Source organism: Microcebus murinus, chromosome 12 (assembly GCF_040939455.1).
Source record: "Microcebus murinus isolate Inina chromosome 12, M.murinus_Inina_mat1.0, whole genome shotgun sequence".
Classification (NCBI taxonomy): Eukaryota; Metazoa; Chordata; class Mammalia; order Primates; family Cheirogaleidae; genus Microcebus; species Microcebus murinus.
Genome location: NC_134115.1, coordinates 57,781,962 through 57,802,013, shown reverse-complemented (window position 1 = coordinate 57,802,013; position 20,052 = coordinate 57,781,962). Strand labels below are relative to the sequence as shown.

General features: G+C 45.9%; 1 protein-coding gene across 7 annotated transcripts in view; it reads left to right on the top strand.

Moving 5' to 3' along the window:
- The window catches only part of FAM219A (family with sequence similarity 219 member A), a 51,694-nt gene that overhangs the window by 24,430 nt on the left and 7,212 nt on the right, over window positions 1-20,052 (top strand). For 3 of the 7 annotated variants that reach the window (XM_012770130.3, XM_076008812.1, XM_012770131.3), the window contains exon 2: window positions 19,638-19,686. In XM_012770130.3, the coding sequence (XP_012625584.1) occupies window positions 19,638-19,686 (49 nt within the window). Of the gene's footprint in view, window positions 1-5,931; window positions 6,041-19,637; window positions 19,738-20,052 lie in introns of all 7 variants that reach the window. The other 4 variants (XM_012770125.3, XM_076008811.1, XM_012770127.3 and 1 more) reach the window with 2 other exon arrangements.

The following is a 20,052-nucleotide window of genomic DNA, read 5'->3' as shown; positions in this document are numbered from 1 at the left end:
TAGGATCCCATTCCTCCAAACCAGCCCTACTCTGGAACTTGTGCAAAGCCCTCCTCCTTTTGAGACCTTGTTTTCTTCATCTCTCATAGGCTCCTGGGTCCCTTATTAAAGGAACTGTTAAGCCCAAAGACATGCATTATACCTCAAAGAACTTCCTGGCCAAATAACTGATGTTAAATAGTGAAACCCCTGGAGAACAGCTGCAGATTCCCTCTCCTAGCACCAACCAGTAATAATGGAAGAGGGAAGAGCAAGGAGAAGTAAAGAATGTTTGGTGCTCTGGCTGGGCACAGTGGCTCATACCTGTAATCCCAGCACTTTGGGAGGCTGAGGCAGGAGGATCACTTGAGGCCAGGAGTTCAAGACCAGCCTGGGCAGCATAGTAAGAGCCTGTCTCTAAAAAAAAATTTTTTTAAATAGCTGTGTGTGCTGATATGTGCCTGCAGTCCCAGCCACTTGGGAGGCTGAGGCAGGAGGATTGCTTGGGAAGAAAAAGAACATTTGGTATTCACTGAGTCATGAGAAAACCTGCTAGAGTTTGGGTTGGAAGGACTAGGGCTGCCCCCACCCCACCTGAAGTTATGATGCTAGATAGTGATCCTGGAGATGGGGCCATTGACAATGTAGTAACTAATTTATGTCTGAGAAGATGTTCAGAGGATCTGGATGCAGCCTGGCTCCTCTCTTTCTCCTGGAAACAGCACATTCCATCTTCATGGAGAGGCCCATACTATGGGCTTAAGTACAGGCTTTTTCAATGCACAAGGAAGCCTGGAGAAGAAACAAGAACAGATGAGGACTTTGCCAGGTCCCAAGAGATTTGTTTGTGTTTGGTTTCTGTTCAAGTAGAACAGCCCTAACCTCAGCCAGAGCTTGCTGTCAGTCTGTTCTCAGGGGCAAAGGCGCCCCTGTGTTTGCCTTCCTCACAGCGGATGCTCTGTAGTCATTATTTTATTTAGGAGCTGTGATTATGTGACCACAAACCTTACTAAATTGAATACAATCCTGAGCATTCAGAAGAAACAGTGCAGGACTCAGGGGAGGGAGCAGCTGGCTGGAAACAAGGGCCCATGAATTCTAATCCCAGGGATGCCATCTGGCATTGACCTAGGACAACTCATTTACTCTCTACCCTGGAGGGTCTTTCTGGGATCTCAGGGCCTGAATAAAAACAGACCCAGGAGCTCAGAGAGTGCCTGTCTAGACTCTCAAAGTCAGTGCAGTTCCCAGGCAAACTGGAATCCATAGGCCCTACACTCCAGCCAGAGGTTGTGTTTACTAATCCAGGAGGTTTCTTGCATTTTCCTTCACTATTCCCTTGTCCTTATGTCTAAACTCCCCTGCCTTGAGCATGGTGACTGCCAAGTAAACATGGTTACAAGCCCCAGGTTGTTAGAAAGCACTTTGAACAGACATAGGATCAGAGAAGCCCCATTCCTATCTCCCTCCAAAGGTTTTTCTGATGGTTTGGATTCCAAGGTGGTTGGCTACTCCTCTGAACTCAACAATAGAGGGGCCTTAATCATTTAATTGTGGAAGCATATATCTGCAAGCAAATAGCTGGGCCTAGCTATGAAGACTATGTCTGCTCAGCTGGCGGTCAGTCCTCAAGAGAAGTTGACCTGGAGTTGAGTTGCTGCTTTAGCCATGGACCTTAAGTGGGGTTTTAACTAAGCCAAACCTTCAGGCAAACGAGTGAAGGTTTTGGGGACACTTACTTCAGCTCTTCTCCAAAATAACCTCTGGAAGGCAATCCGAGGCCTCTGGCCAGAGGCTTACATTGAAGAAGTGGTCCTACAAAGAGCACACAATGCAACATCTGCCTCTGGGAAACCATTAGACAAGGCCCTGGCACAGGCTGATAGGTCACCAGGCTTTTGTCACCTCTCTGTTACAGAAAGATCCTTGCTGTGACTTCAAACCAAGTAGAAGTCAATGTTTGTCTGTTATCAGATATGGCCCTTCATTTTCTGTGCTAGGCCTTGGGAGGACACAATGGAGACAGGCATGGTCCCTACCTTCATGAACATTTATTAAACAAATAAATTATACAAATAATCACTTAAGTAAAATTTGATAAGTACATGAAAGAAACGTGGCAGGGCACTGTGAGGGTATATTGGAGAGGGGTCTACCCTAGCGTGGCATTCATAGGAAGCTTCTTTTAAGAGGTGCTGTGTCAGCTGGGGCCAGAAGTATGAGTAAGATTTAACCAGAGGGGAGCATGAGGTAGGGAGGATCTTGGTACCCATCAGGAACAAAGAAGATCAGTGATGCAAAGCTTGGAGAAGAAGGGCACAAGGTGAGGTTGGGGAGATGGAAGGGAAAGCAAACTGCTCCTTTGCCACCATTCTTAGCCAGATCTGAATAACTCCTATCAAAAAAAGTGCTGGTTGAGACCACCCAAACTGCCATGGCATGTCCCCAGGGTAGGATGGTAGCTGTTCCATCTCCCTAGCACAGGGGACTCTGGCAGAAATGCTCAGGGTCAGGTGCTTCTAGCCCCAGCTTGAGGATCACACAGATGGAGTGGTCCTTACCTGGCAGCACAGCTCAGAGGAGGGAGGAGGGAAGAGAGAGGAGGCAAGACTTTCCCCACATTTGCTTTCCCTACAAATCCTCTCTCTGTTTTTCCATTGCTTTGAACTGTTTATTAATAAATGAGAGAAGCCATTTCCCTATTTAGATGGTTCTGCTGGGAATTCCACACCACCACCACCCTGCCTGAGGTAGATTTAAAAAAAGTCAGCTTTCAAGATTTTATACTTGGATTTCAGAAACTAAATTACATTACTACGTCCTGTGAGACGGCGCCATTGCCTGTTCCTATCTGCATGCTCCAGGCACCACGAGGCCGATAACATCAGCGTGTCTAAACCGCTCGATCCAGACAATTTGCAGCTGGCTAGAGCTGGGCCAGAGGTGGTGGGGGGAGGGTGCAAAATGCTCTCAGAATCCAGAGTAGCACAGGGTCTACTGTAGGCTGGGATCCAGGATTTTGGGGTTTTTTCCATAGACCATCATTTCTCCTATCTAAAAAGAGAGGACTCATCCTCGTCCTACCTAAACATAACAAGGAGCTGAAAATTACTCTCCTGAACATTGGAATAGGATAAAATCACTGATGACCCAACACTCAGGAGATTTTCATTGGAGTGAAAGATAAAAAGGGATGGGGAACGAGTGGATGTCATAATATAAAAAATGCAGGCTCCTACTGCCTGCAAAATTAGGTGTCCATATAAAAGCTGAAATACTCCTGGAAATGGCTATTCTGTGCTTCCTTGAAGCCCAGATGTGAAGGCCTTGTAACTAACCCTCTGAGAGCCACAAGGTTGTGGAGTAGAAGAGAAAGTATTACTCCCCGGCCAGGAACAAAGGAACTTTTGGAATTTTCTTTCTAATTGTAACCAAGATTTAACTCTACAGAACAATCATTCCTTTCACAGCAAAAAATTTTCAGCCTATTGGGATATTTCAAATGCATCACATAGCATAAAACATTCATTCAACTCCACAAGCATTCACAGACCTATTTTTGTAAATAACCAAACACAGGCTGTTCCTGCTCCCAAAATGATTTTTTTCAAAATGCAGTAGGTCCCCAAGGTCAAAGTTTTGGCAGAAGTCAGCCCAGCCTCATTGAGGTTGCCAGTCCTCTGTCCTGGTGCAAGCCTAGTTTTCCTGTTCCTCGGTACCCTGCCCACTCACTCAGGTTTTGCTGTTTGGATGCAAGAGACAGAAGAACAAAAAGCTACCCCTGATTTCAACTGCACATTTTCCTATTTCTCTGGGCACAGTAGAGGCATGCAGCTTACTGACTCCATTACTATAGCTGAAGACAAATCAACAATTAAGTGATTCGTTATTTTTACTTTCGTTTGTTTTACAGAAAAATAATATTGAAGGTTTTAAAAGTAAGAAATCATGATCACCAAGTAAGAGTATAGCTTCCAATGTTGAGCCTCCCTCTGGATGTTCAGAGTTGGTGGAGCAGGTGTTCCAGGTTCTGGAAAAATCTCAATGCAGGCTGTTCCCATCTCTTCCCGGATTCACAGGCCACTCCTGTTAGGTCTGTTCTGGCCCTCTACCCCAATGTCTAAAAGTCCAAGATCTTTGCTTCTTTTGCCACAGCCTGGGGAGGATGGCTCAAGGCTAAGTCAGGAGACTCTGGTGCAGCCAGAAATTGAAGCACCTATCCACTCCACTGTGTGCTGTTCCTGCTAGGTTGGCCAGGCCTTGGTCAGCCTCCCTTGCCTTCAGCCCACCTCTTGCCCACAATTCCTAAGAAAGAGCTGAACTGCCATGATCTCTGGACCGTGACTGGACTTTTCTACTGGAGAGATTTCTCTCTCTGGGGAGTCTCACAGCCACCCAAGGATTGGACCCATAATTGTTGAAAACAAAATAAAGTTTTTGCTGAGATGTCAGCCAACCTAAGAACAAACAGTGTGTTTTGAATTCTCTTTCTTGATGTCTTCAAATGGCAGGCCCTTCTGTGCTGGCTCTTTCCCCCAGCCTCAACCATCCTCCAGTCTCTCTTGTAACAATATAACAAGACACCCCCTGACCCAGGACTCTGGTTCTGGTTCCTCTCTGTCTTATATTATCCTTCTCAAAACCCTGTCCTTCCCAGGCCTCTGTGACACCAGTCTCTCCTTGGTCCCCTGCCCCTTTTAGCCATGGCTGTCAGTTCTCTGCCCACCCCTTCAATGTTGGTGTTCTTCGGGGTTTTTCCCCCCTAGCCCGCCTTATTTGTAGACATATACACACTCCTGTGCACACACACATACACACACAAATTATTAAAACTGTTATTTCTGTTTCTCTTGTTTGGTGGTATCACAATTCAGCCAGTCACCTGAATCAGGAAACCTGGGAGTCATCCTTGCCTAGGTCTTTTTTCTCAAACCCAGATCCAATCAGCCACTAAACTCCAGCAGTTTGACTTCAATGTGTTGTTCTCCAGCCCCTTTTTTACAACCCCACTGATACTACCTTTTTCAAGCTTTCATCACCTCTTGCAATGGCTCTTATCTGGTCTCCCTGCCTTCAGTTTAATCATTCCTACCCATTCTCTCAACCTGTCCCCAGGGTAATCTGTCTGAATAAATCTGACAATGGGCTGAAAATCCTTCAATGGCTTCCCATTATATCCAGTTAAAGTCCAGAGCCCTAAACATGACTTACAAAGCCCTTCATGATCTTAAGTCTCCCTCCTAGTCTAGTCTAATCACCTGCCACTTCACTTCACCCCCTAACTATTAACATTCTAGAATTGGGCTATTCCTTTTGCCTGCTATATAGTCGTGTGTCTTCCTCCCCACTCCTTTCTTTTCTTTTTTTCTTTTTATTCCCCACTCCTTTCTCCAACTGGTTTACTCCTACTGCCTATTCATGTTTCATCCTTTAGCTTTCTTTGGAGAAGTCTTCCCTAATTCCCCAGGGTGGAATAGATGCTTCTTTCCTATGCACTTACAACCCTCTATACAAACCTTTGCCATAACACTCAGCATATTATTAAAATTATCTGCTTATTCATTTGCCTCACTCATTGGCCTATGAGATCTTCATGGGCCTATATTATCTTCATGGGACTATACCTTCATGGGACTATATTATCTTTATATGCCCAGCACCCAGCACAGCACCTAGAATATAGGTGCCCCTAAAATGTGGGACCAAAACTGAATTTGGTAGCTCAGACTCCTTTCGTCTCCTTTGCCTGCACTGCCCTCTGCTTTTCTCTGCTGGGCTGAGCATTCTCAGTTCCCACTGCATTTTCTTTCTTGCTGCTTCCTGCCAGTCTCTCCATCCTGAGTTATTGACTGCTTCAGTGGCTCCAATATTTCCTTCCTGTGGAGAAATTGAGCAGGAGGTTGGTGATCAGAAAGCATCATGCCATTTTCTAAGAGAGGCTTTATTGAGCAGGATGTTGGTGATCAGAAAGCATCCATACCATTTTCCGAAGAGCTCTAGAGACATGATTGGACTAGTTACCAGCCTCGACTGCTTCTCAGGACAACAGTCCCACAGCTGTGTAAGTTCTTGTGTGTTGTTAATCTCATGACTTTGTCTGATATCTCTGAGGAGGGGCTGGGGTATGAGAGATGAGCAAATTAGATTCAAATCACCTTCAAGGTGTGACTTTGAACATATTACCTTACACACCCTGGTTCTTTTAAAATGAGAGTGATGATATTCACCTTATTTGGTTTGGGGGGGATTAAATGAGATAATATAAATAGAGCACCTAGCACCATGGCATTCATATAGCTGGTGTTTAAGCAATATTAACTAAATGATTTGATGAATTCCAGAAGAACCACACCTGGGCTACATTGTTCTAAACAACTCCCTGCCTGAGCCCAGCCAGAGCTCTTAGTAGAGCTGCCTCCTCCCTAACAATTGTTCCCTCTTTGCACTAAGAATGTAACCAGGTTAAGGTTGGAGTAGAGGGCTCTGTGAGGAGCTGTCTCGGGATGGTATGGCTGTATAGGGTCTATTCTAGAGCCTTGCTGTTCAAAGTGTAGTCTCTGTACTAACAGCATTGGTTTCACCTGGGGGCTGGTATGAAATGCTGACACCCAGGCTCTACTCCAGGCATACTGAATCAGGCATACTGAATCTGCATTTAAACAGTAGCCACAGGTGATTTGCATGCACATTAACGATTTAAGAAGCACTGTCCTAAAGGCACACAGATAGGTTCAGCAGGAATGGAGGGATGTGGGCTGTGCCAGTGTGTCAGAGCTATCTAGAAGAGGTGAAAGTTGTGCTGAGGGATTGGGGGCTGTGGCAGGGGGGTATAGTCAGAGCCAAGGGGTGTCCTCAGAGACCTGGGCTACAGAGCTATAGAAGGGCCTCTCTGGGAGAGTGTTATTTTTTGTTTCGGGGCCCCTTCCTGTGGATGCCTTGGGCATGAGGTTGTACCCTTGAGTTAGCTAGTCAGTGACACTGCACCAGCTAGGGAGTGATGGTGGGCAAGGAAAAGCTCTCTACTGCCTTGAGTTTGGGGACATGCTCCAGCAGGGACCTTGGGACCATCTAGTTCAGCAGTTGAGTATTGTTTCCCTTGAGAGATGCATAACCAGCAACTGGCTAGCTTCACTGCTAAAAACTTGCCTTGAGCTAGTTCTAGGCTAGAATCTCCCCTCCCTTACTTCTCTACCACAACTGGCACGTGCATCCCCAACCCCCCCCACCACCACCACCACCACACACATGTGCATGCACGCACATCCACGACCTGTCTTCTCTTGGGAGACTCATATGGGGTTCATAAGCCTTTTGTGGTGTTAAACCTCTCCTTCCCCTTTCTGATCTCCTTCACCCCAGGCTGGGCCCCAAGCCTCCATGGGGCCCTCAACCTGGACCTCCCTGCAGCACAGAGCAGGCCTGGTGAGAGTGACTGCAGGCCCTAGGCGTGGTTGGAGGCAGCAAGAGTTTGTTTCAGCAAAGCCACCATCTCTCTCTCTTAAGCATTCTTAGGAAAGGACTCTGAATCTCTGTTTGCCTTCTTAATAAAAATCCTTCCCTTCTTAATAAAAACTCTGCTGTAATTGAGCCCCAAAAATGCAATAGGCTGAGTGCCCTGTTACAGGGTAGGAACAACAGCACCAGCAGCAGCAGCTAAAAGTCATAAGAATATAATTGGCCTGATGTGGTGGCTCACGCCTGTAATCCTAGCACTCTGGGTGGCTGAAGTGGGAGGATCACTTGAGGTCAGGAGTTCAAGACCAGCCTGAGCAAGAGTAAGACCCCATCTCTGCTAAAAATAGAAAAAAATAGCCAGCGTGATGGCACTCACCTATAGACGGGAGGCTCAGGCACAAGGATCACTTGAGCCGAGCAGTTTGAGGTTGCTGTGAGGTTGGCTGACGCCACAGCACCAGTCGTTGCTTAAAACTCTTGACCAAAGTACCCAGTGACCCAAGAGCTGGGGTAACGAAGCTCCTGTCCAGGCCTGTTCCTCTATGTCAGGGAGGCTGATTAATTTCCAGCACCATCACTCTCCCCTGTGCTCCCACCATCCTTCATGCATTCCTGCCCCTCCTGTTCCTCTCTCTGCCTTGATAGGCTGATATGTGTGCCTGTCTCCTCCCTACCTTTAAAGTCTTCTTGGCAAGAACCAGAGCTTGGTGTTTTTCCCTCCCCAATGTACATTGTGCCCTGCCCCCTGTTGGTGTTCAGTGAATCTCAAATTTTTTAACAAGTGGCAACTTCACCAATGTTTAATTATTGGGATAACAAAAAGGAAAGACTAGGAGACTGCTCTGGCCAGAGAGCTGAGCTTTAGAGCTACAAATTGTCTTTGTGAGCAAAAAGTAGTACCTGCCAGGCATATTGAGAAAGAGGTAGAACAGGCTGAAGAGAGAGGAAGGGCAGGGGTAGGAAGTGCCACTGAGGGGAGAAGCTATTTGATACCAGTCCTCCGAATCCATTGTCCATTGCAGACAAGTAGCTCTTTCTTCTTCCAGGCCAGAGGAAAGGGATTAGAGATGGCAGCTCTGGGAAGGCATCCCATAGACTCTGCCAGACTATTACTTTGCTTTCCTGGGAAACCAAGGAGCTCCAAAGATTCATGAACCAGTGCAGGCCAGGCTTGAATAATTGAAGCTTACCAAAAATCCTCAAATGGGATTTGGGGCCAAGATCCAGACAATGATCCACAGGTCAATGTGGCTCAAGACAAATGTCAGTGTCTGTTGGCATTTCTCCTGCTGTAGCTTCCTACCACATGCAGGGCTCTGAGGGACCAGTCTCAAAGACTCTCCAATCAAATGCTCCATGTTGGTTCCTGGGCAGTATCTCTCCTCAGTGTCTGTGACTTTTTCCTTACCTTGAGGAACTGGAATTCACATCCTGGAAGGAAACTGAAAGATCCTCTGGCCCATGCTCCCTAAAGCTCTGTTAGCCTGGTTCCCATTTTCCTGTCCTCTGGGCCCTGTCTAAGGGGCACCCCAAATAGAAAGCTCCCAGAAACCCAACCCCAAATCCCCAGCCCCTCCAGCTTCCTTGACCTTAGAATAATTTCCCTGCTCCTATGAAAGACCTCATCCTCAAAAGTCTTTGTTGGCTGAACCTGATTATAAAAAGTGGGGAAGGGTCTGCCTCCTCTCCATCACCCACCCCTATACTGTCTTCTCCTCTGCCTAGGCCCTGCTGGTTAATCTTTTTTTTTTTTTTAATTATTATTGTGGTAGAATATATGTGACATAAAATTTGCCTTTTCTACCATTGTTAATCTATTTTTAAAGGACTTTAACACCTTAACCCTTTCTCTATAAAATGAGATGCTCTGTCCCTAAACAGGCATGGGGGGCAGAGTTGTGGGGCTCAAAGACCTTTTAGGTCACAAGACTGTGTAGGCCAAGACCCATGTCTCTAGCTGTTCCAAGGACAAGGCAGAAGCCTCCTCAACATCTGGATCAGGGGATGAAGGACAGGAGATAGGCCAAGCCAGGCCTCCCAGAAAGAAGAAGGCTTCCCAATTTCTGACTCTGGCTGCTGCCTCCTGGGTCATGTGGCATGTCCCCTACACCCTTATACACACAGGCTTCCCCCAAGTCACAGCTGCTACAGTGGGTATCCGAGTTGAGGTATTGTCCTATCTCCCAAACAAAGGCTTTCAGGCTCAGGGTTTCCAGCTGAGTGGGAATGAGAGTGTAGGACAAGCACAGTCCTAACTATGAAGAAGCATGGTTTCTAAATCTAAATCTTTTTAAAAACTCACTGGCCCCTTGTCTCTCTATTTCAAAACAAATATAGCTTTTTGCTATCTCACTACTAGCTTCATACTTTTCACTATCCTTCTCTCTCCCTGCTTCTGAGCAGCTATTTCTGAAAACTAAATAATAGGTAAGCAAGTAGGAGCTGCCACCCTAGCTGGGATAACCAGAGCCATTTTGGTTAATTCTCCCACCGCAAGTCTGAGAGCTAGGGAGATAGTCTGTGAGGTTTGCCTCCCAGCTCTGCCATTACATTTGGTTCCTACAGCCAATGTGCTGCCATAGGTGAGGACTGGCGAAAACAAGGTGGCCGGCTACCAGACAGTACTGGCGCTCCACTTAGAACACTTCCCAAGCTTCAGTGTAACAGTCTTCTCTCCTTTTGTTCTTAATTGGTGGCCTCAAGTCAGGAGTATTTTGTCTGGCAGGTGATGCCCAGAGGAAATTCTGTCTATGAAAGAAGAGTCCCCAGAGGGAACCAGGTAAATGAGGGCTGGAACAGAGCTCTCTTGGAGGATGATGGATAGATATGATGACCTGAAATTCTCTGGCACACAGTGAAAAATAAAATATTAAAAACCAGCTATATTCTCAGCCATGACTGGAGGCATTATAAATTGGAACAATCCTTTGGGAAAGCAGTTTGGCAATATATATCAGGAATCTTAAAAGCACTCATGTTTTTTTGACTTAGTAATTCTACTTTATTTAGGAAATTATCCTAAATGCAAATATATATGGATTTCAGTATAGCATTATTTATAATGCTGAAAATTGCTAACAATCTGAATGTCAAAAATAAGTGAATCATCAAAAAGTTATTGTACATCCTCTCTATTACATAGCCATTAAACTGATAGCTATACAAAACTGAAAGAATATGAAGCTGGGCATGGTGGCATGCACTTGTAGCCCTACTGCTCAGAATGCTGAGGTGGTAGGATCACTGGAGGCTAGAAGCTCAAGGCTATAATGCACTATGATCGCTTCTGTGAATAGCCACTGCACTCCAGCCTGGACAGCATAGCAAGACCCTGTCTCTATTTTTTTTAATGTGAATTATGTTCTGATACTAATTTTTTTAAATACAGAATATAAGATACAGTATGTTCTTCTTTAAATATTGTTTTATGCACATGTATTAGGTGATGCTCTCTGAATAATAACAAAATCCTATTGAAGCTATTTTAAGCTAAGAAGGTGAATAGACTACAAGCATGCTAGGGTTTTTCATAGTGTCGAAGGGCAGGATGAGATCAAGCCTTGGAAGCATAGGGCAGACTCTAGAACCAGAGCCTGAAACCCAGGGAGCATTCTTTCCATCTGTTGTATTTGTTTCTTTCTGAGTATCAGCTTTATTTTTGTCTTTCTCCCCAGAGGCTATGTCTGCTACCAATCCACAGTTTTGAACTTCAAATCTTCTCTTAGTCACACTTTCCAATTTGGAGGGAAGACTGATTGGCTCAGCCTGGTCCAAGCATATACCCAAAGGGGTGGGAGCACATAGAACCAGCAAGGTTTCTCTAGGCTCACCTCTGTGACCATGAAGATGGGAGCAGCACCAACTCCTAGAAAAGGGACCCCCCCAGAGTGTTGCTACTGTAGTATACACAAAAGACGAAGATATGCTAGAACATTGACAGAGGTTGTCTCAAGGTGGTGAAACTATAGGTGATTTAAAAATTTTTTAGCATATATTACTTTATAATAGAAAAATCTATTAAGCTTCCCATGGCTACAGTTGTCACTAGGCCTGGAATAAGTAGCACCCACCTCCATTATGGTTGTCCCAGTAACAGACACATGAAGATACTATAAGGCTTGGTTGTGCTACCCTTGGATTCTATTCTAGGAACTGTTTAAGGAGAGAAAATTATTAGCTACTCACAGGATCAGCTTGAGTTCCAAACTCTAGCCCTAGCATGAGAAGTCTTCCCATTTCTTTTTGGTGAACTTCACTTTATCCCAAAATGCTCTGAAGAAGTGTGGTGTGTATAAAAGAAAGGATGCTTTCCTCCTCTGCATTCTACCACTAGCAGGTGGTCTAGAGCTGGAAAGAAAGTGGACACTCAGTGTGTTGACTTTATTTGAATTGGATCTTCTATTAGAGTAAAACCTAGAAGACTGAGGAGATTTAGACTAATAAGAGAGGCCTTCCTGAGCTAGCTAGGATCCTCTGCCTTCTCTCCCCAATTCAGGCTTCACAAACTTTCTCTTCAGCTTTTCTGTTCTTCTTCCCCTATTTGTAAGATCCACTAATACTTGGAGAAATTCTCTCCCTTATGTTTCCCAGATTCTTCTCTGTATCTCCCCCAAAGATCTAACCCCTATAAGAAGTCCTTTGTCCTTCCCTATGAGTGGGACCCCTAGAGGTCTTAATATGTCCCAAAAGGATAGGAGTCCTGGCCAATTGCCTGGCACTGCAGGCAGCTGCTGGAGAAAGCCTGGAGGAAGAGAGATGGGGAATGAAAACAGGAGCTGCCAACAATAGGAAATGGCCAGTATGTTGAGCTTGGCTTTAGGTCACACTGTGGAGTAAGAGCTGTCAGTAGCCAAATGTTTCACATGTTGAGGTGTGGAGTCAGAAACAGATGAGAATATGTTAAAGGCTAAATAACAACCATCTTCAGGGAAGCAGAGCCATCTAACCAATACCTAGGTTGCTACTGAATAGTCTCAGACAAGAGGTAAGGTTTCTGCCCAGCTATGGGCACTCAATGAAGTTGAGTTGTATTCGCTGGATCTCCTTATAAAGTATGATATCTAAACATGCTTATTTCTATACACTGCCCAGAGATGTTTTAGGGGAGTGGCCAAATAAGAGGATCACAGCACCAGGTATTTTCTGACAAATACCTACCTCTGGACAAATTGTGACAGGAAACAGAGCTGGTCTTTGGTGCCCTATTTTGCTGTGCCCAATCGTTAAAGGGTGGCCTGAGCCCCAGATCTCCTCTGATTTCCTGTTTCCTTTTCAGCACTGTCCTTCCTGGCCCTGCTTTCTGCTTTTCTGTCTGTCCTGCTTCCTGCTATTACCCAGAGAAACTAAACAGGATACAGACATGGCCCTATTCTAGAGGTAGCCTTTCAGCATTCCCCAACTCAGAACTGCCTCTCCCAACTGCCCTTAGAACTAAAGGAAAATTCGTCTGTGTTTTGTGAAGAAAGTTTACATAATGTTGGTGCAAGCACTTTCCCTCTTCATACCTTTCTCTAAATACATTTCAGTTTCCATCTTCCTAAGAATTAGTGCTTGGAGGTGAGGACAGAGGTTACCTTCCCCTGTGGGAAAGCTAAAATTGAATCATGTCTCTACCCTGAATCATCTATGCTCAGCCCACAAGACAAAAGCAAGATTATTCAGCACCACGGATAGCACCTTTCATCTTGTGATTGGATGACATGGGTGAGTGAAAGATGAAGATTGTTGCTGGGAGCCCAGCCAGTCTGATCTCCTTTTGCTCTGGCCAGCCACCAAGTATCCCTCTTTTCCCCAACCCCTTGGTGTTCACCCCCTTCCTTTACCTAACAAACCTTTTAGGAAGGAGCAAACTTCCTTAACTTTCCATCCACCTTTCTACCTCCATGTTATCTGCATCCCTCACCCATCCTTAGCTCCCTTCCATTTCAGTAAGGAGCTTCCTTCTCTGGTCTAAGGCTCTGGTTCTTCTCATGACTCCTCAAAGATCATGCCCCTGCCCCATCAAACATCTCCTTTTCTACCCAGCTTCTTTCCCCTCAGTCTAGGACAGTTGTTTAGTGTTTCCTTGCTCTAAAGAAATCCTACAACTCTAAAGCTCCCTCTGGCTGTCATCTTTTCTCATTCCTTCCCTTCTCAGTCTAGCGCCTTGAAAGAATTGCCTGTGTTCACTGTCTCTACTTCCTCATTTTCAATTCCCTCTTAAACCCTCTGTAATCTGGGCTCTGTTCCTATCCTTCAACTAAAACTGTGCTCACTGAGGCTACCTATGACTTCCTTATTTCTAAATTTTTTCTTTATCTTATGTACCCATTTGCCTGATGACACTTATTGATTTCTTCCACCTTGAAATTCTACCTTCCTAGGTCTATTCCTACATCTCATCTCTCTGTTCCTACCCAGTCTCCTTCCGCTTATCCCCTAAGCTTGTATATTCCTCGCAGCTTCATCCTTGGTTCTTGCCTTTTTTCATTCTGCTAATTCCCTCTGAGAGCTTATTCCCCTCTGTGGCTTCCATCACCACCAGCCTACATCTCTTTTCTGAGCTTCCACACCTCAAATAATACTAACTAGTGATATCACCTGGGTGTCCAAAAGACACATCAACATTCAACATGTCCCCAGATGAACTTACCTGGTTTTCCCTGGCAATGTAGCTGTGCCTTCTCTTGCACCTGCTATCTGAGAAATTAGTATTCCTTTCCCAATTACTCCAGACAGAAAAGTAGGAATGTCTGGACTCTTCCTTTTACATTTTATATCTAAAGTCTGCCAGTTCCAACCTTGACGACACCTCCTTTCTGACCTTTCATCTTCTGCTTCTGCTTGGTTCAGGTCCCTGCTAACTCTTGCTGGCACTGTTGTAGTAGTTTCATAAATATCCGTATCTCTCTTCTACCCACCCACATTAGAGGGCCCTTCTTCATCTCAAATTATATAACTCCCCTGCTTGAGGCTTCATTAGCCCGCCCCCCTAATCCCCATAAAGAACAAAACCAAGGCCCTCCTTCTATCATGACTTGAGCCCTCCTGATCCCATGAACTTGATTTCTTGCTGCTTTTCATCGTGCCTTCCAAGGCTTCAACTATAGCAAAATGTTGATAGTTCCTTGAATGTACCATGCTAGTTTCATGCTTCTGAGCCTTTACACATGTTCCCTGAATATCATTCCTCCTCTTAAACTAACTGGTGACTGACATTTTGAGATCTTTTCAAGTGTCTCCTCTGACCACCCTCCCTTTGGCCCATTCCTTCTATTTTATATGGCTCTTGGTCACATTTATTGATAATTATTGAAAGCTTCTTAAAATTGAGACTATTTTCTTTTCTTCTCTATTTTTTTTTTAGAGACAAGATCTCAGTATGTTGCCCAGGTTGGACTTGAACTCCTGGGCTCAAGCAATGCTCTGCCTTAGCCTCCTGAGTAGCTGGGACTATAGGCCATGCCACTGTGCCTGGCTGGGCTATTTTCTATTTGTCTTTATGAGCCCCAGGCCTAGCATTATTAAATAAGTGAGGGAATTGTAGCATGGTAGAGTAAGGAAAGAAAGGAAAGAGGAATGCCCCTGGTAAGGCCCCTCTTCACCTGTGGAGGGAGCACCTTTCCCACAGATACCTCTGTATATAAACCAGGCCCCAAACTATGTGGTATCAGGGCTGCAGCTGTGGGCTAGTCACTCCCTGGGCACACCTTCCATGATTGTGTAGGCCACACTGAACCTATACTAATGACAACTTTATAGCTAACATGGATATAGTGCTCAGTATATACTATACTAGGTACTATTCTAAGTACTTAACATATAATAACTCATTTTATGTCAAAGAACCTTTGACATAGGTATTAGTATGAGTCCTATTTAATAGATGAAGAAACTGAAGCCCAGATCACACAGCTAGTAAATAGAGGAGCTAGAATTTGATCCTAGACACTCGGGCTCCGGAGTCTATGCTTTAACCATTCCAATCTTCCTTTCAGTCTGTGTGGCAAGGAGGATGGGACTGTGTAGAGTAGACTGTCTTCCTTTAGTCAGGGTATCCCCTTAGCACTGAGAGTGAGGTCAACCCACTAAAGACATGTCTGTTGCCCAGTGGAGGAGAAGGGGTATAATTTGAATATTGGAGAGGCAATCACATGTCTATGGGGTACTTGTGAGAATCAGATGAGCTCATGGATCTAAAGACTTATGTTAAGAACTACAAAACCCCCTACAAGTCTTCTTTTTTTGTCACCTAGAGTCCTGCCAGAGCAGCCTGTAAAGCTCTGCTGGTCATTCAGGACAGCAGTCCTTTTTGTCCCTCCCTCTTAAGACCATGGGCATGAGCCTTGAAGGTTCTACTTTCTGATTTTTTCTCTTTGTTTCCCCTTTTTACCCACCCAATTCTATCCTACTCATCTGATCTCCTGTGTCTCAGCCTACCATTGTATCTACTGTGCTACCCACAGCCCCCACAAGTAAGGTCACCCAGCTAGAGATAATTCATGAGCTAGGACACCCCTAGGTTAGGAGGAAAGGTAGGAGGTTAATATGCAGACTGATGCTTGGGCCTGCAGGAACAGAGCAGCCTCCCAGAGGGCCCACCTCTACCACCAAGCCCTAGTCATGCTCTTTTCCCTGCAAGCTTTGAAAGGTCATTGACTCCATCACTGACCCTGGGTGAGATACTTCTATTCTGGGTCCAGGCGTCCTCAGTTTTAACAAGAATGGGTTGATAAGTTGATATTTGTTGAGGCTGGTGATGGTATCCATGATCTCACTATATTGCTTTCTCTACTTTCCATAACAATTTCCATAATAAAACATTTTTAAAATGCCAGATTGGATTAAATCAATAGATTTTAACCTTGTTTCCCAAATAATAGAAGCTTTTCTCCAACCAAACTCTTGCAGCAGGCTGTTATGTAAATGAAATAAAGGTGGATCTACTCTGGTTGGAGGGAAGCCAGACCCCCTGCCATCACTCCCCCCTCGCTCACTCAGGGAACACAGTTTAATGAAAATCACTGGACTAGACTAACTCTAAGGATTCTTCTGGCACTTTTGCTTTCCTCTAGCTATATTGACTTTGCAGTGGCCATTAGCCTATATATCCTGTCCCAGAAACAATGAGACTGGGTTATTAATCATCTCCACAGTCTTTGGAGAATTTGTTTGAAGGGTTGCAGAAACATGTGTTGCTGTTAGAGATGCATTTCAATGTCTGTCTCTGCTAAGCATTTATTAATAATCTTGTTAATCCTCACTCTAGTTCCCGGATCTAGCTAACGCCTTCAGATGTCCTTAGGGGCATTTTAAATTCTCCCTGATTTCTTGGACCCAGACATTTCCTTCTGCCTGGAGTCCTTTCTGATACTTACATTCATGAATATTTTACATTTAACTCCTGATTATATCTCCATGTGATGGTCACGTTGCATTGGCTGCATTTCTAGGAGAAGACATACAGGAAGCCCACAGTAAAGGCTTGATTTTGCAGTCACAGTGCCAGAGATCTTTGTGCTTACCATTAAGATGGCCTTCTATCATGGACAGTGTCAGGGGAGATGCTGAATTGTGGGCTTTACACAGGAGATCTCGCCCTGGCTCATGGCCCAAAGGAGCTGGCATTTCACTCAGGATCAGATACCACCAGGAACTGCCCAATGGGCCTTGAGGGCCACATGTGGTTCCCTATGACCATAGTAGTTTCCCAGGCCCTGTCCTTCCTGCACAGTCTAACTCCAATATTACCATGCCTCCAGCCTGAGAGAAGAGACTCTGATGAACTGGTCTGCCCAAAGGAGTAAAAAGTCCCAAATGCCTGGGGGCTTGTGATTTTTAAAATCATCCCCAGGGAAAAGACAGTGAAGCCTACCACTCTCATGTGAAGGAAGGGATGGAGGGTTAAGGGGGAGATGTGTGATTGGAAGGCCACAGATTTAGAAGTCACCAGTATAAAAATATCAGTCCAGGCTGGGCTTAACAGCTCATGCCTATAATCCTGGCACTTTGGAAGGCCAAGGGGGGAGGATCACTTGAGGCCAGGAGTTCGAGACCAGCCTTACAAGAGCAAGACCCACATCTCTACAAAAAAGTAGAAAAATTAGCCAGATGTAGTGGTGCATGCCTGTAGTCCCAGCTACTTAGGAGGCTGAAGCAGGAGGATTGCTTGAGCCCAGGAGTTTGAGGTTGCAGTGAGCTATGATGACACCACTGCGCTCTAGCCTAGGAGACAGAGCAAGACCCTGTCTAAAAAAAAAAAAAAGTCAATTCAAGCTACAACAGACATCAAGTTTCCCTAAGGATAGAGAGAAGGACTGAAGGCAGGACCCTGCAGAGATGACCAAGGGCTGTGGGAGGACACAGAAATGGCCATAGAGGTGAGATGAGCCAAGGGAGCACAGTGTCCTGAAAGGCATGGATAAATGGATGTGGTATGTGGTATGTGACAAATGCTACAGAAAAAGTGAAGGAATGTGATTGAGGAGCTTGGAGATGTGCCAGTGCTTCCCTGGTAGGGTCCTACCAGCATGCTTATGGGATTTGCCCTTTGAAAAGGCCTCTCTCCAGCTGCTTTAGAGTGAGCACTCCCTGTCACCCATTGTGACCAGAGCAGGTAGCAGCTGAGAAGCTGTTCGGCCACAGTGAGGCAATGTGAGCATCTCCAAGGCCATGCAGGGCAAGTGCTATGAGGAGTCTCCCAGGGAGGTTGCTGAGAGCCTGTGAAGATGAAGGATTGGGGAGGCTTGCATCATGGGAAATTACCTTAGATGCAGACACTATGGCACCTGACCTTTTGGGACAAAGCCTCCTCCCCCTGCCCCCTCAATCATGGCTAAGGGATAGGGATCAGAACAGAGGAAGGAGGCCCAGGAACTTGCAAAGCACTGTGGCAGTCCATAGCCCATGCAGGGGCTTATGCTCTGGATGGCCTGAAGGAACACAGACAAGGCTAGGATTTCCCTTCTAAACATTCTAGACTTTTGCCTTTTTCCTTAGTGACAGCATGTTTTTGTCCCTGCTGCCTCATTTTAAGGGAAACAGAAGGCACCATAATGGTTATATTAATATATCTTAGCCTCTTTTCGTCATCAGCCACCACTCAGATCCCTGGGCCCGACCCGGTGGCAGCATTCTCTCTGTCTGCTCTCTGCATCCCCAGAGGCCAAACAGGCAGCAGCCTTGGAAGCCCTCTGCAATCCTCATACCTTAGGCTTACCACTCTTCAGGCCCTGGTTAAAACAATAAGATGCCTAGGCTGGCAGCACCCATATCAACGTTCCATCATCTCAAGGAGAATGTGGATGGCTCCAGCTCCTTCCAACTGACTGAGACAGGGTGGGCTAGTACCCTGGATCTTGCAGTAAAGGAGAGTGTTTTAGAGGGGGTAGCAAGGCTAGATACGGATTCTGGGCAGCACAGGGCCCAGTGGGAGGAGGTTAGTGAGGAGGGCAGTGAGGGAGACTGAAAAGCTTGCAGACCCTGGACAATTCACAGAACGCATGCTTTCCTACCTTCCTTGTCATCTGTGTGATAGTATCAAGTGTTTTGCACTTTGGGCAGCCAAGGACTAACTGGCCACCTGCTGATTTGTCATTGTTTGTCTTCTCACCTACAATACACAGCAACCTTTCAGGTTCTCCCAGGAAACAGTCTTTAGGATTCATCTGTGAACTAAAGAAGTCCTCATTAGAACTCTTTTTTGTCAAGTGGCTACAGCTTTGAAGTCTGGCCTGTTTGGCAGGTCAGTTCTCTGGATCTTGTCCAGAACTAGAAAGCAGAAGGAGAAGTCCCATCTCAGGGAGCACCTACTCTGAGCTTAATCCAGACTTCAACTCTCAGGAACCTACAAAGACCTTGCCAAACAAGCACACAGGAAGGGCCCAAGGAGAAGGGCCACTAGTATGGGAGTTAAGAAAAGGAAGTCCTGTGGGTTTAAGGAAATCATGGTGGCCTTTCTGGAGGAGGCTGGATCACAGGACTTTGAAGACAGACACCCAGCTGGGTGTAATTAGGACCAAGATCCTTGGCTTTTTTATCCAGCCCAGTGTCTTTGTCCCATGGTGGATGCGTCTGCCCTGCTCTCCCTGAATGCCCTGCCCGCTGCCAGTGGCAAATGCTCCCAGCAGCTCAGAGGGCAGGAGGGAAGGCTAGCTTCAGGGCTGAAAGCAGCCCCCTGTAGTCGCTTCCTAACAACTCCTTGTCTCTCTGCCTTCTCCCCATAGGACCCAGCCGCCGCCTCCATCTCAGACGGAGACTGTGACGCCCGGGAGGGTGAGTCAGTAGCCATGAATTACAAACCATCCCCGCTCCAAGTGAAGCTGGGTGAGTGTGTCTGGGGGATGAGGGAGATGTGGGGAGTAGACAGGTGCTCTGGGCTGGGTCTGCAATGAGGTGCCACAAATAAACCAACTCAGCCTAGGTGATTCCAAGACTCAAGCCACCAAGTCATTGGCACTGCCAGGCACCTTATCTCCTGCAAGGCAAAGAGGACAGCTGCAGTTCTCTGCAGAAGCCTGAAACTCTAGTTGGCATCTCTGAAGCCAAGAAGGTTCCAGGTATTCCAGGGGATAGCTGCAGGGGTAAAGACATGGGACCCCAGAGAGAAGGCTTGATAATCCCATCAAACATGGGATTAGG